At 49.6% G+C, this 12,766-nt stretch overlaps 2 protein-coding genes across 4 annotated transcripts; one reads left to right on the top strand and one right to left on the bottom strand.

Annotated features, from left to right (window-relative positions):
• Nucleotides 1–1,306: 1,306 nt before the first annotated feature.
• LOC105494752 (yrdC N6-threonylcarbamoyltransferase domain containing) lies at nucleotides 1,307–7,157 on the bottom strand. Of its 2 annotated transcripts, XM_011763525.3 has the most exons (5): nucleotides 6,769–7,157; nucleotides 6,075–6,189; nucleotides 5,832–5,951; nucleotides 2,981–3,123; nucleotides 1,307–2,677 (listed from the first exon to the last, which is right to left on the bottom strand). In XM_011763525.3, the coding sequence occupies exons 1-5, from the start codon at nucleotides 7,155–7,157 to the stop codon at nucleotides 2,605–2,607; spliced, it is 840 nt and encodes a 279-aa protein (XP_011761827.1). In that variant the 3' UTR covers nucleotides 1,307–2,604. The 2 variants fall into 2 exon arrangements, with proteins under 2 accessions (XP_011761827.1, XP_011761828.1); XM_011763526.3 differs by lacking the exon at nucleotides 5,832–5,951.
• C1H1orf122 (chromosome 1 C1orf122 homolog) lies at nucleotides 7,151–8,429 on the top strand. 2 transcript variants are annotated; one of them, XM_011763524.2, is made up of 3 exons: nucleotides 7,151–7,283; nucleotides 7,502–7,703; nucleotides 7,949–8,429. In XM_011763524.2, the coding sequence occupies exons 2-3, from the start codon at nucleotides 7,656–7,658 to the stop codon at nucleotides 8,042–8,044; spliced, it is 144 nt and encodes a 47-aa protein (XP_011761826.1). In that variant the 5' UTR covers nucleotides 7,151–7,283; nucleotides 7,502–7,655; the 3' UTR covers nucleotides 8,045–8,429. The 2 variants fall into 2 exon arrangements, with proteins under 2 accessions (XP_011761826.1, XP_011761825.1); XM_011763523.2 differs by having other exon boundaries at nucleotides 7,278–7,416.
• The last annotated feature ends 4,337 nt before the right edge of the window (nucleotides 8,430–12,766 follow it).

The following is a 12,766-nucleotide window of genomic DNA, read 5'->3' as shown; positions in this document are numbered from 1 at the left end:
TCAGGAGTTCGAGACCAGCCTGGCCAACATGGTGAAACCCCGGCCCTACTAAAAACACCAAAATTAGCTGGGTGTGGTGCTGGGTGCCTGTAATCCCAGCTACTTGGGAGACTGAGGCAGGAGAATTGCTTGAACCTGGGAGGCGGAGGGTGCAGTAAGCCAATGTGGCACCACTGGACTCCAGCCTGGGCAAGAGCAAGACTGTCTCAAAAAAAAACAAAAAACAAAAAAAGGAAAACAAATTACTAAACAAGATTTCTAGAGAGAATTAACAAACCAGTGCTTATTTACAAATAAATGAATATGCTAATTGCAGGCACCCTGATTAAAGTAGGCCCCTCCCTGTTAACACTTCACAAGATTCTTAGGATATACTTGAAAACAGGTGCATTGGAAACCACTGTACTGAGAAGTTTATGGGCTCAAGACTGAATCGGGCGTGGTCGCTCAGGCCTGTAATCCCAGGACTCTGGGAGGCTGAGGTGGAAGGATCAGTTGAGTCCAGGAGTTCGAGACCAGCCTGGGCAACCCAGTGAGACGTGTCTTTAAAAAAATTAAAAATAGGCCGAGTGCCTTGGCTCACACCTGTAATCCCAGAACTTTGGGAGGCCAAGGCGGGTGGATCACTTGAGGACAAGAGTTCAAGAACAGCCTGAACAACATGGCAAAACTCCATCTCTACTAAAAATACCAAAAAAATTAGTAGGGTATGGTGGTGCACACCTGTAGTCCCAGCTACTCAGGAGGCTGAGATGTGAGAATCACTTGAACGTGGGAGGCAGAGGTTGCAGTGAGCCAAGATTGTGCCACTGCACTCCAGCCTGGGCAACAGGGATTCTGTCTCCAGAAAAAAAAAAAAAAAAAAGACTGAATTGGAATTTTGGGAACTAGGGTGCAAGAGGGAAGCGGAGGAAGGAGGAAACAGACCCCAGTGGTCACCTCAAGGACACCCAGCCCCAGTTAGGTAACTGGTATTAAACTCCACGGGAGAGATGAGCAGGCCTGGCCACCTGGTTTGGGGCTTAGCTGGGGAAACCAAGGCAGGCAGGGACAGTTGAAAGGGCTGGATGTTGACATATGGTAATTTACAGAGGGTAGCAACACAGGCTTCATTTCACACACGCACAATTTGAAAAATACTAAACATGGCAAGGCTAGGGGGCAGGGGCAGCCATTCTCACACATTGCTAATGGCAGTGTAACTTGACTCAGTTCTTCTGAAGGCTAATCCATATTGAGAGCCATAAATACTTCATACAGTTTGACCTAATCTCCTACCCTAAGGAAATAATTCAAAAGAAGAATAAACCATTTACAAATATGTTTAATAGCAGCATTTCTTTAAAGAAAAACAAAGTTCAAATGCCCAACAGTAATTATGTTTAACACTTGGTACACATATAAATAGACAAAAGGCTGCAGAGAACACTGGATTTAAACAAGGCTATTACGGGTATAATTAACTATAATTTACGAATAAATAAGGAAAAAAAGTCCCTGGCTGAAAAGGGTAGTGGAGGTTTATTTCCCAGTATTCTTCAGTTTGGACTGAACCCTTGCCAACTGAGCAGACATCCCACTATTACACCAAAAAGACTGCTCTCCCTGCCAGCAATTACAATACATGACACCACTAGGCCCAGTGGCTCAGAGGGAAGAGTGGTCTGCAGCTCTTCAATCTTTATCCAAACCTGGTTCTAGCTTCAGGAGCCCAACCCATGCCTTTGGTCACCTGAGACTTTTTATTTATTAATTTTTATGAGATGGAGTATTCCTATGTTGCCCAGGCTGATTCTGAACTCCTGGGCTCAAGCAGTTCTCCCGCCTGGGCCTCCCAGAATGTTGGGATTACAGGCACAAGCCACCACACGCAGCCACCTGAGACTTCTTAAACAGCACCAGCACTTCTAGCTGGTTTGAACCTTAAATGCCACCACCCACCAGAGAGAAGGCTCTCACTAGATTCTAAATCTGTCATTTAAATTACTTTTCAACTGAAAAACAAAACAGACAGAAGAAATTTATTAGAATAAGGCCATCTAGGCCGGGCGCGGTGGCTCAAGCCTATAATCCCAGCACTTTGGGAGGCCGAGATGGGCGGATCACGAGGTCAGGAGATCGAGACCATCCTGGCTAACACGGTGAAACTCCGTCTCTACTAAAAAATACAAAAAAAAAACTAGCCGGGCGAGGTGGCAGGAACCTGTAGTCCCAGCTACTCAGGAGGCTGAGGCAGGAGAATGGCGTAAACCTGGGAGGCAGAGCTTGCAGTCAGCTGAGATCCAGCCACTGCACTCCAGCCTGGGTGACGGAGCAAGACTCCTTCTCAAAAAAAAAAAAAAAAAAAAAAAAAAGAATAAGGCCACCTAGGAATGTTCTCAACTTTTCCATTCAGCTTTTGGCTGATATATGAAACTACAAATCAATACATCCTGTCCCGAGCTGTAAACCAGCAGCTCCCAGTGCTCAGAAAGACACATTGCCTTAACAGTCAGGCTAGTGCCCTAGCTCCAGTGGCCTCTGCAAATGAGGCCTTGCCAGTCATCAGTGGACAGACACATAGTATCCAGCACCAGGCCTTGGGCCTTCCTGCTTCCCAGAGTTTCACAGGTAGGACGCATGTGAGGGAAGCAGGCCATACTTCTGTTGGAGGATGGCTGTAGTACTTTCCAGGGCACTGAGGAGGAAACAGGACAGTTACCAGTCTGACTTCTCAAAGTCCCAAGCCTACCAGAAGCTGGTGAGCAGGGACATCGAAACTGGCTAGCCTTGTTATGCCCTGTTCATCAATCCATGATGAAACCTTCTGAATCCTAAGAAAGCCAGCAAACTTAATCCCACTCCAACTACCACTTCTCCAAACCTGGCCCACACTCCCTCAGGGCAAGATAGGAGGCACCATCTTTATCTTGTCAAAGCTTTTTTGCATCTCTCCAACCTCCCTCAAATTATTTCCCCACGCCACAGGAATGAGACTTACCAGCCTGGACGAATGATGCCAAACTTTCCGGGCACAGACAAATCAACCACAGTTGAGCCGAGGCGACACTCGGGGCTCTGGCCACCCCCAATTTGTCCCCCATCAATGACCAAGGACAACTGAGGCCAGAGATCCCGGAACTCCTGAGAAGAAGGAGAAGGAAGAGCATGGACACTATCCCTGGTGTATGCAATAATGTTAAACTGCACGCAGTCATCAAAGGCCATATGGTCTCAAAACAGAAGTCACCTTCCTCCAAGCAGAGAAAGGAGCTTCATTTAGTTAAGGTCAGCTGTGCCAAGGACACTGCATTCTATGAGGTTTGGAGCCCTCCTGGGTTAGCACCCCAAGTAACACCTATCTAGGGCTTAAAGAAGTCTTATTATGGCAAAAGGAAATGTCATACATTGCTTCAGTTAGGAAATGTAAGTACAACGAATGGAGTTCTGGGCACAGATACGGGCTCTAACTCTGGACTTTCCATTGTATCTCTGTGTGACTGCACGCAAGTTACTCTATCCAGGCCTACAAGACAAGTGGGCTGGACTAGATAATCCTATGTCTTCATTTGTTCTAATTTATGTAGCCAAGACAGGATTAGCATGACCTTTTCTTTGCCCTGGCTTGGGGCAGAGATAGGAGAACAGGGTCAAGAGTCAAAAACCAGGTAAAAAGGCTGGGCACGGTGGCTCACACCTGTAATCCCAGCATTTTGAGAGGCTGGATCTCTTGAGGCCAGGAGTTTGAGACCAGCCTGACCAATACAATGAAACCCCGTCTCTACTAAAATACAAAAATTAGCCGGGTGTGGTGGCATGCGCCTGTAATCCCAGCTACTCACTCAGGAGGCTGAGGCAGAACTGTTTGAATCTGGGAGGTGAAGGTTGCAGTGAGCCGAGATGGTGCCATTGCATGCCAGCCTGGGCAACAGAGTGAGACTCTGTCTCAAACAAAACAAAACAAAACAAAAAAACTAGGTAAAAATCTGGTCACTTAATGACTGTGTGACCTGGAACAAGTGATTCCAGCTTCTTCTAGCTCTAGAACCATGCTCCTGGATCTCACTGCAACTCTGATGAGGGTATGAAGAATAGAACATGGTAGATTCTGCATGCCACCAGCACTCAGTCTTTGGGCTATGAGAAGGATACTCCCCTAGAACAGTGGACTGAATTGTTAACTGAGAAAGAGCTTCCCCAATCCCTCCAATGAAGACACTGCAGTAGCAGTTAGGCCTGGGAATTTGGGACAGGAAATCATAAATACCAGTTACTGTGTTGGACAGGTCAAATGACTGCTGACAAGGTAAAAACCTCCCCTCTCTGTGCCACATCCCGATTCTTGCTCCTGGGGTACAGCCACCAGGACCAAGTCAAACCTGCACTCTGAGAATGGGAAGGGATGCTGAACTCTCACTTTCCAAGAACCCTGAGCCCCACTCTAGGTCTGGGCATGGAAAACCCCATCGAATGGAGTTCTGGGCAGAGATATGAGCTCCAACTCTGGACTTTCCATCCTATCTCTGTGTGACTGCACGCAAGTTACTCTATCCAGGCATATTAGCTGGATGTAAAAAGCCCAAGGAAGCCCAAGGCCTGATGCTGGATACTATGTGTGATACTATGTCTCTGGCCCAGAGTCTGGGGACACAATGTAGCTTACAACTACGTTTTACATCTTGGTAATAAGAAAAAGAACTGAAATTTCTACGTGTCCTCCTTTGTTCTAATCTATGTAGCCAAGAAAGGATTAGGATGATCCTTTCTTTGATCTGGTTTGTGGCAGAGATAAGACAACAGGGGCAAGAGTCAAAAACTGGAGCCAGGCGCGGTGGCTCACGCCTGTAATCCCAGCACTTTGGGAGGCCGAGGCGGGCGGATCACAAGGTCAGGAGATCGAGATCATCCTGGCTAACACGGTGAAACCCCGTCTCTACTAAAAATACAAAAAATCAGCCGGGTGTGGCGGCGGGCGCCTGCAGTCCCAGCTACTCGGGAGGCTGAGGCAGGAGAATGGCGTGAACCCGGGAGGCGGAGCTTGCAGTGAGCTGAGATCCGGCCACTGCACTCCAGCCTGGGCGACAGAGCGAGACTCCGTCTCAAAAAAAAAAGTCAAAAATTGGGTAAAAATCTGAGTCAGTCACTTAATGGCTACGTGACCTGGAAAAAGTGATTTAACTTTTTGGAAGCTAAACTTCATCTTTTTTTTAAGAGACAGAGTCTTTCTCTAGAGCCCTGGCTGGAGTACAATGGCACAATCTCAGTTCACTGTAACCTCCACCTCCCAGGTTCAAGTGATTCTCCTGCCTCAGCCTCCCGAGTAGCTGGACTATAGGCATGTGCCACCATGTCTGGCTAATTTTTGTATTTTTTATTAGAGATGGACTTTTGTCATGTGGGCCAGGCTGGTCTCGAACTCCTGACCTCAGGTGATCCGCCTGCCTGGGCCTCCCAAAGTTCTGGGGTCACAGGCATAAGCTACTGCCCTTGGCCTTCTTCATCTTTCTTTACAGCACTGTCGTGAAGATTTACAGCCTAAACTGTATTCTCCAAAAACTGTTATCTCCAGAAAAAGAGGAAGACACTGTTCTTACCATAATCTTTCCTATTATTATAAAGACAATAAGAAAAAAACACCAATTCTCCCCCTGGCTTTTCAGACTTTGAGACAAAATCAAATTCCTTTAATTTATATTGCCCCCCACCGCCTCCCTGCCAGCTGGGAAACCTTTCCACTGTTGGCCCAAGGACTCTCACGCCTGGCAATCCCAGTGCACTATCAATGCCACTGATTCACAGGAAACAGTGTTTGGGCTGGTGACATTTCCAGGGGAAGGACTAGGTAAACTCACCTCGACATTCAGAGAACTGGCCTGGGAGCTGAGGTTGGCGCTAGTGAGAGCAAGCGGACCCTCAAACATCTGAGCCAAGTCTTGCATAAAGGCATGATCAGGAATCCGAATGCCTACAAGCTATAAGGCAGGGGGAAGGGTATCATGAGAAAGGTTGGAAGGGGTAGAGGGTAAGTCTGATCTGGATCCTAGTGAAAGCCAAGTGGCCTGGAGTCTAGAAACACAAGAGAAAACTTGACTCACAGGCGTAAAAGGGTTTAGGTCCTTGTTGAGCTCCTCCGAGCGTTCCATCACCAGGGTCACTGGTCCTGGCAGTAGGTCTTTCAGGAGCCCCTCGGGTACTCTCACACGGCAGTATCTGGGAAACACAGGAGCATAAATCCATTCAAAATGAAGGACCACTGGTGGTCCTTTCCTAGACTCTAGGCACACGTAGGAAAGGAATCCTTCAAGTTTACAATGGGAGCCGCCTGTCTCCCTGCTTCACTTCCCTAAGAGCTTGAGCAGAAAGCAGGGCTCCAGAGGGGCACCCCTGGCTTGGCGCCTATGTGCCTCTGGTCTGAGGGACTACAACAGCTGCACCGCTGTGCTACCGTGATAGTGGGTGGGATCAAGCTCCACGTTTTATTTTCTACAAGGCATTCGCTATTAAATTAAGCTACTGTGTTTCTTTCCTTTTTTCCTGGGGGCCTCCCCGATTAGTACAAATGCGCCAAGGGTACAGGGCCCCCGCCTTTCTCGTGTGTTGCTGCCTCTCAGCAGCATGTAGTTCAGGGCCTGGGGCACGTTAAGTCCTCGGTACACACTTCCAGTTCCGGATTCCTTGGTAAGCCTGGACAAGCCCCTCCCGCTCTCTGCGCCTCAGTCTCCCAAGCCTGTCACCGGAAACCCCTCCCGCGGTGCCGCCCCCAGCGGGGCCGGGTCGGGGCGGCCTCACCTGTAGACGTCGGCCACGCGGCCGAGGCATACGGCCAGAGGCTTAGCCTCGCTGCGACCCTTGAGGCGGTACACAGCGCGCAGAGCCGCCGAGCAGCTCGCCGCGCAGGCCAGACCGTATAGCGTATCGGTGGGGACGGCCACCACGGCGCCGGCGCGCAGCTCGGCCACGGCGGCCCGCAGCGCCTCGGTCCAGCCGGCGCGCTCCGGGCTCGCGGCCTGCACGGCCCCGCTCCCCGGGAGCCGCAACAGCCGGGCCCCGGGGGCCGCCGGAGCGGGGCTCGGCGGGCGGAAGAGGCGGCCGCTCCGGGAGCCAGCGGACCCCTCGCTCAACCCCACGCTGGCAGCCACCGCGGCCCTCATCCCCCTGCACCGACGCGCCGGAGACATCCGCCCAGGCCCGCTTCCGGGAGGAAGTGACGCTCCCAGCCAGCTTCCGGTCCGGGAGACTCGGCCCCACCTCTGCGCCGGGCAGCTTAAAGGGACCACGACCCCCAGGAGGATTGAAGGAGACCGGTGGGGACGGGGCGGGGCCCGGCCTTGCGGAGCCCTAACACAGCGCTGGGGAGGGGGGCGGCCGAAAGGGGGGCGGTGGTCGGGCCGCGCAAGCGGAGATGGAATGGGGCCCGGGCTCAGACTGGTCACGGGGGTGAGAGGGGGCCCGTCGGGGCGGGGGGAAGGGGCTTGGCCCCGCGCAAGCGCCGGCCCTGACCGTCTGTCTCTTGCTCGGGCAGGGAGGCTGCCGGCGTGGACCGCGGGAAGGCGGGGCTGGGGCTCGGCGGGAGGCCACCCCCGCAGGCGCCCCGGGAGGAGCGCGCCCAGCAGCTGCTGGACGCGGTGGAGCAGCGGCAGCGGCAGCTCCTGGACACCATCGCAGCCTGCGAGGAGATGTTACGGCAGCTGGGCCGCCGGCGCCCGGAGCCGGCTGGTGGCGGGGTTAGTGCCCACCCTGGGCTGGGCCGGGGTGGGGTGGGGTCTGCCCACTGGCTAGGCTGGCCAAGCCCTAGCTTACCCTGGAGAGGGGAAGTATCTCTCCACTGCTTTGTCCCTAACCTCCGTTGATGTGGTGAGAGGTTTCGAAAAAGTTAATACTATCCAAATGCCAAATGGCCATATCCTTGTGGGGCCTAATCCAAGGCCTTTCCTCCCAGCCTCACTTTTTTCCTTTCTGTTCCAACTAGAACGTCTCAGCCAAACCCGGAGCGCCCCCGCAGCCGGCTGTCGCCACCAGAGGCGGCTTTCCAAAGGATGCTGGCGATGGAGCTGCGGAGCCCTGACCATCCCCAAGCCGGATGCCCTGACTTCTCTCCCTCCCCAGGGCCGGTGGCTGGACTCTGAACAACTCCCTTCAGTAAAGGGGCCAGTCTTCACTGGCAGTGGCTGGTACTTGGCTGGCTCTCAGCCTGGAATGGCAGCTCTGCTAGCAGCTGGGTTCACTCCCACTTCATCCTGGCTGGAAGCAGTGCTGTGCTTTGAAATGTAGCCAATGAATACCCAGTCTGATTACCCAGATTTGGGCAGACCAGCAGTGCTCGCCAGAGTGGTCTGGCCTGCTATGGGGGATCCAGGTGATGTTACATGTCCATTTCATGCTTTGGGGGCTTTTAGCCCCACAAAACACCTTCAGCAGAGCCTTGATTAAAAGGAAACCTGCAGACTCTCCTGGTGACCGACGTTTCCTTTCTGTCCCCTCCCTCTCCAAGACTGATGGCTGGGAAGGGGGGAATGGTGGAAAAATGTCAACTATAGACAGGGTTGGGAAGAAATGCCACAGATACTACCAGATTTAAATAAGCATTTAATTAGGATTTCATTAGTATTTAATATTGCTTTTTCAATTCCAAAAAGTTAAATTTTCACTTCTTAGCAGATATTTTAAAGTACAATATTAAGTTTATACAAAATGAGCAATTAAGCAAACACCATTATTTCACATTCTTCAAAAATACAAATTCGTATTTATTCTTTTTTGGGTTTGGAGGTTTCTTCCTTTGGAAGTACTGAACCTGTAACGTTTTCATATCGCTCAGTGGAAGTCTGTTGTTCCCATGTTTCACACTTACTTTTACATAATCCAAATAAAACTATTTGGGATTTTAAAAGTTGTCACCAAGACCCCGGCCAATGATTAGTGTATGTCAAAAAAAAAAGAGGGCTCTTGGGGGCTCTTGCCTTTCCTGGCTAGAAGATCTGAGCCAGAGATTAAGCAACAATCTGTTGCCAGCCACCTTCCCCAAACGGACTAGGAAGAGTTCACAGGAAAAGGGAACAGACGCTTTGAACTCTGACCCCCACCCTCACATTCTCCAAAACACAACTAAGGATGTAGACTGTTGAGTCAAACAGCCCTTGGGAGGCCTGAGAACACAGCAGGAAAAGGGCAAGAGAAGCCTCTGACTTGGCACACTACGAGGATAACAAGGATATTGCAAAAAACACCCCTGGGTTTTGGTGCAAAAAGGTTTTATGAAAAATTTTCCCATAAGAAAAAGTAGAAACTGCATTGAGCTGAGAAAGGGACACTACGTGATCGCCCAATTTTGGCCCAACAGGCACACCACCAAAAGGGCAGCATGTGGTTTTGAACCTCAATTCCAGTAGAAAAGCTTGTACTATGTACACATTGACATAAAGATCCAGTTTAATTTGCATTTTTCAGTGCAGACTGAGAAGCCCTCTCTTGAACAGGAGTAACAGTGAGAAATGCCCAGTGGTCGTTGGCTTCCCCTAAGGGCATGAGAAGAAATACAGGACCCCTTCCCTCCCTAAAAAAACATGCAAGAGGAAACAGGCTAATATGGCTAACCAATCAGAAATATGCTCCAGTTTTGTTGCCTCCACCCCGAAATATTAAGGAACAGATAATTTCTGATCTATGTCCCAGCAGAACCATTTGCATATTAGATCTATGAAAATCTTTCTGCTTTGGCTGAATTATATTTTAAAACTTGCCTATTCTATAGCCTGAGAATTTGAGAATTGAAGATAAAGTGGGGGAGATGGAGTAAAGGGTGGCTGAAGTATATTTTAAAACTCATCTATTCTATAGCCTGAGAATTGAAGATAAAATCGGGGAGGTGGAATAAAGGAAGAAAGTTGATAATGATTCATGGGATTTAATGTTTGTTTATAGGATTTAATGAAGGCTGGAGGCCTTTTTGCTTAAGGAACCAACACAGGTAGTATGGGGACCAGTATGGAAATGGCTCATGTTGCCCCCTGCCACCCATGCCCCCCCAAACATATTTCTGATTGGTGGTGTAAGACAATTGTAAACTCTTGAGAAATACTGTTGCAGTTCCACAAATCAATGGTTTCAATGACTCTGGAAAAGTCTTTAAGGACAATGGATGTGATTACAAATATCAAAGTCTAGAAGGTGCCAGGTTTCTACCTAGGAACAATCTGTTCCTTCCTTTCAGGCATCATTTTGTAATGGTGAAGAGGGAAAAGATGGCGAGAGACCAAGAAGTGATGAAAAAGGGCCTCAACAGTCAGCAGAAAACAGGACCCACAGCAGTTCTTCAGAGAGCCTGAGGGGGCGCCCTGGGGCACACAGGGAAGGCTTGCATAGATTGAGCGGTTGCTGAGAATGCATAATAGTGTTTCTCTATGGACAGCCTCATAGCACAGGGCTGATTGAGCGGAAAAACGCGGCCAGGCCAGGGCCACATGGGACAACGACCATCAAGCTACACATATTGCACCAAGGTAAGTGCTTTTCTTTTCACACCTCAATTTAACTTTTTATTCTGAGCAAAAAATAAACTTTGTGGAAAGTATATATATGTATATATACACACAAAAGAAATTGCAGCAATCGGGTTAAAGATAAAATAACCTAAAGTGCTTTTTTATTTTATTATTTCTTTAATATACCAATATGAGGTTCTGCAAACTTGTCCCTCTGGACACATTCAGCATTATACAAAGTCTCTCAGGAAAACCCACCCACCCTCCAATATCCCCATCAGTCCACAGCCTTGACCCTGAAAATAAAACTCTCCGATCTACCACCTATCCCAGAGGTGAAGAAGAGAAGCCCCTTGCCTTTTACTCAGAGAGATCTTCACATCTTAAGGCCCCTCCTGGGCTTTGTACCATGATCTCCTTCTAAACGGAGGTGGAATTCAATAAATGACACCACTTCTGTCACCACACTAGTGGTGCTCCCATGAGACTGGCCAGACCCTGCCAGGAAAGACTGGGCCACTTTCCCTCAATGCCCAACCTACCTGCCTGGGAAGGGCCAAGTTCACTAAGGCAGTTTGGTGGTGCCAGTCAGTTTCCTTACCACCTCCTAAGTCCATGAACCCCAATCCCTGGTGCTAAGCACCCTTTGAAGCGGTTGTCTAACTGGAGATGTTAGTAGGAACTAGAAGATAATGTACAGGGTGAAAATAGTTAAGTTTACTATGGGAGAGGAAAAAGGCTTGATTTTTACCTGCTAGAATTCTACAAATCCTCCCTAATCTCACCCTAGGTTCATTTCCCACGTTTGGGAAACCACACTCACCATGAAGGTTCTTTCTGGCTCCAGCTTAGCTAGGGGCCCTCTTTCTTCCAAGGTCCTTGGCACTAGAGACCAGGCTTACAGAAGGGCAGGTAGGAAAAAAGAACTGGAAAAGGAGGGAAAGGAAGACTGCCTACCCTGGGAAATAAACCTGATCTTCACAACTCACTGGCATTTTAAGCACATTCCTGATTTTTCAAAAGCTGATTGGATCTGATAGTCTTTCTTGTAATCTAAAGTCACCCTCAAAAGGCAGATACTTCAGCTTCTTCAACTGGAAAAATCTGTCAGCCTAAACACTGTTTAAGATGCTGCTTCGTCACCCCTCATCTTTGAGAGTGAAAAGGCCACTGACCTGGGTAGGCCCCAACATGAGCACGCCCTGGCTAGCCAGGAAGAGTCGATATTTAAACCATGGGTGCTTCAAATCTCCTTCCCTGGGCTCCTATTTCCCACCTCCACTCCCAGGGAACCCAAATCCCAGGTGACCACAGGATGGGCATATGGGAAGGTCATTACTGCCCTCTGATACTAGCTTACTTTGGGGTCCCATCACTACTCTCTCAGAAGTTGTAAACACCAAGGGCCCTACCTCAAAGCTTCCTGTGGGTGCAAGGCCCAGAGAGATCCAAGGAAAACTCATGCTCAGCAGCTGGTTTTCCAGGAGGACTAACCCACTGTGTTAACAGGAAATTCCTCCTGCCTTATCAACTTCTGCTGAGGTCAGTGGTCATCAGAAGCCACAATCCTTTTGGAGAAGGGAGTGCAGAAGGTCAAAAAGAAGTCAATTCCCTAGACCAGGCACGGTGGCTCACACGTGTAATCCCAGCACTTTGGGAGGCCGAGGCGGGCAGATCACCTGAGGTTGGGAGTTCGAGACCAGCCTGACCAACATGGAGAAACCCTGTCTCTACTAAAAATACAAAATTAGTCAGGCGTGGTGGTGCACACCTGTAATCCCAGCTACTCGGGAGGCTGAGGCAGAATTGCTTGAACCTGGGAAGCAGAGTTTGCGGTGAGCCAAGATCGGGCCACTGCACTCCAGCCTGGGCAACAAAAGCGAAACTCCGTCTCAAAAAAAAAAAGAAGTCAATTCTTCTGGCTAGAGTCCTGGAATGAGAAATTGGCTGCTTGTAGGTAAGACCATTTCTCCTCATGGCAGTAACAACATTCACCACCACTGCCCTCTTTGTCTGTCCCTGAACATCCTTGCTAAAGCCAGGGAGGGCCCCTGGCTCCAAGGTAAATTATCTGCTCTCAATAATGTCTTGGCTGGCCCTGAGCAATGGCTCAGAGAACAGGAGAGTGACCAATGCAGATCCCTTTACATTAGGGAATGAAAATGCAAGGCAAAATTGTGGCTGTTTCCTGCCTGACACTGTCAGTTTGGAAGAGCAGCCTTGTTTGTGGACCACCACTCTTTGCTCAGGGCAGGGAAATGGCTCTTGGGAGGCAGAGGCCTATTCTGCACCTTGGGCCATGCCTG

The sequence above is a fragment of the Macaca nemestrina genome, chromosome 1 (genome assembly GCF_043159975.1).
Source record: "Macaca nemestrina isolate mMacNem1 chromosome 1, mMacNem.hap1, whole genome shotgun sequence".
Classification (NCBI taxonomy): Eukaryota; Metazoa; Chordata; class Mammalia; order Primates; family Cercopithecidae; genus Macaca; species Macaca nemestrina.
The sequence above is the reverse complement of the archived record's forward strand: the minus strand, read 5'-3'. Positions and strand labels throughout refer to the sequence as shown.

Bases quoted from the DNA above. Each gene is read 5' to 3' on its own strand.
- C1H1orf122 (XM_011763523.2), top strand. From the start codon at position 7,382: ATGGAATGGGGCCCGGGCTCAGACTGGTCACGGGG. The intron at 7,417-7,501 runs GTGAGAGGGGGC...TTGCTCGGGCAG, and splicing joins GGCTCAGACTGGTCACGGGG to GGAGGCTGCCGGCGTGGACC. The intron at 7,704-7,948 runs GTTAGTGCCCAC...TGTTCCAACTAG, and splicing joins CGGAGCCGGCTGGTGGCGGG to AACGTCTCAGCCAAACCCGG.
- LOC105494752 (XM_011763525.3), bottom strand. From the start codon at position 7,157: ATGTCTCCGGCGCGTCGGTGCAGGGGGATGAGGGCCGCGGTGGCTGCC. The intron at 5,952-6,074 runs GTGAGTCAAGTT...CCTGCCTTATAG, and splicing joins ACCTAAACCCTTTTACGCCT to CTTGTAGGCATTCGGATTCC. The intron at 2,678-2,980 runs GTAAGTCTCATT...TTTCCTCCTCAG, and splicing joins GGCATCATTCGTCCAGGCTG to TGCCCTGGAAAGTACTACAG.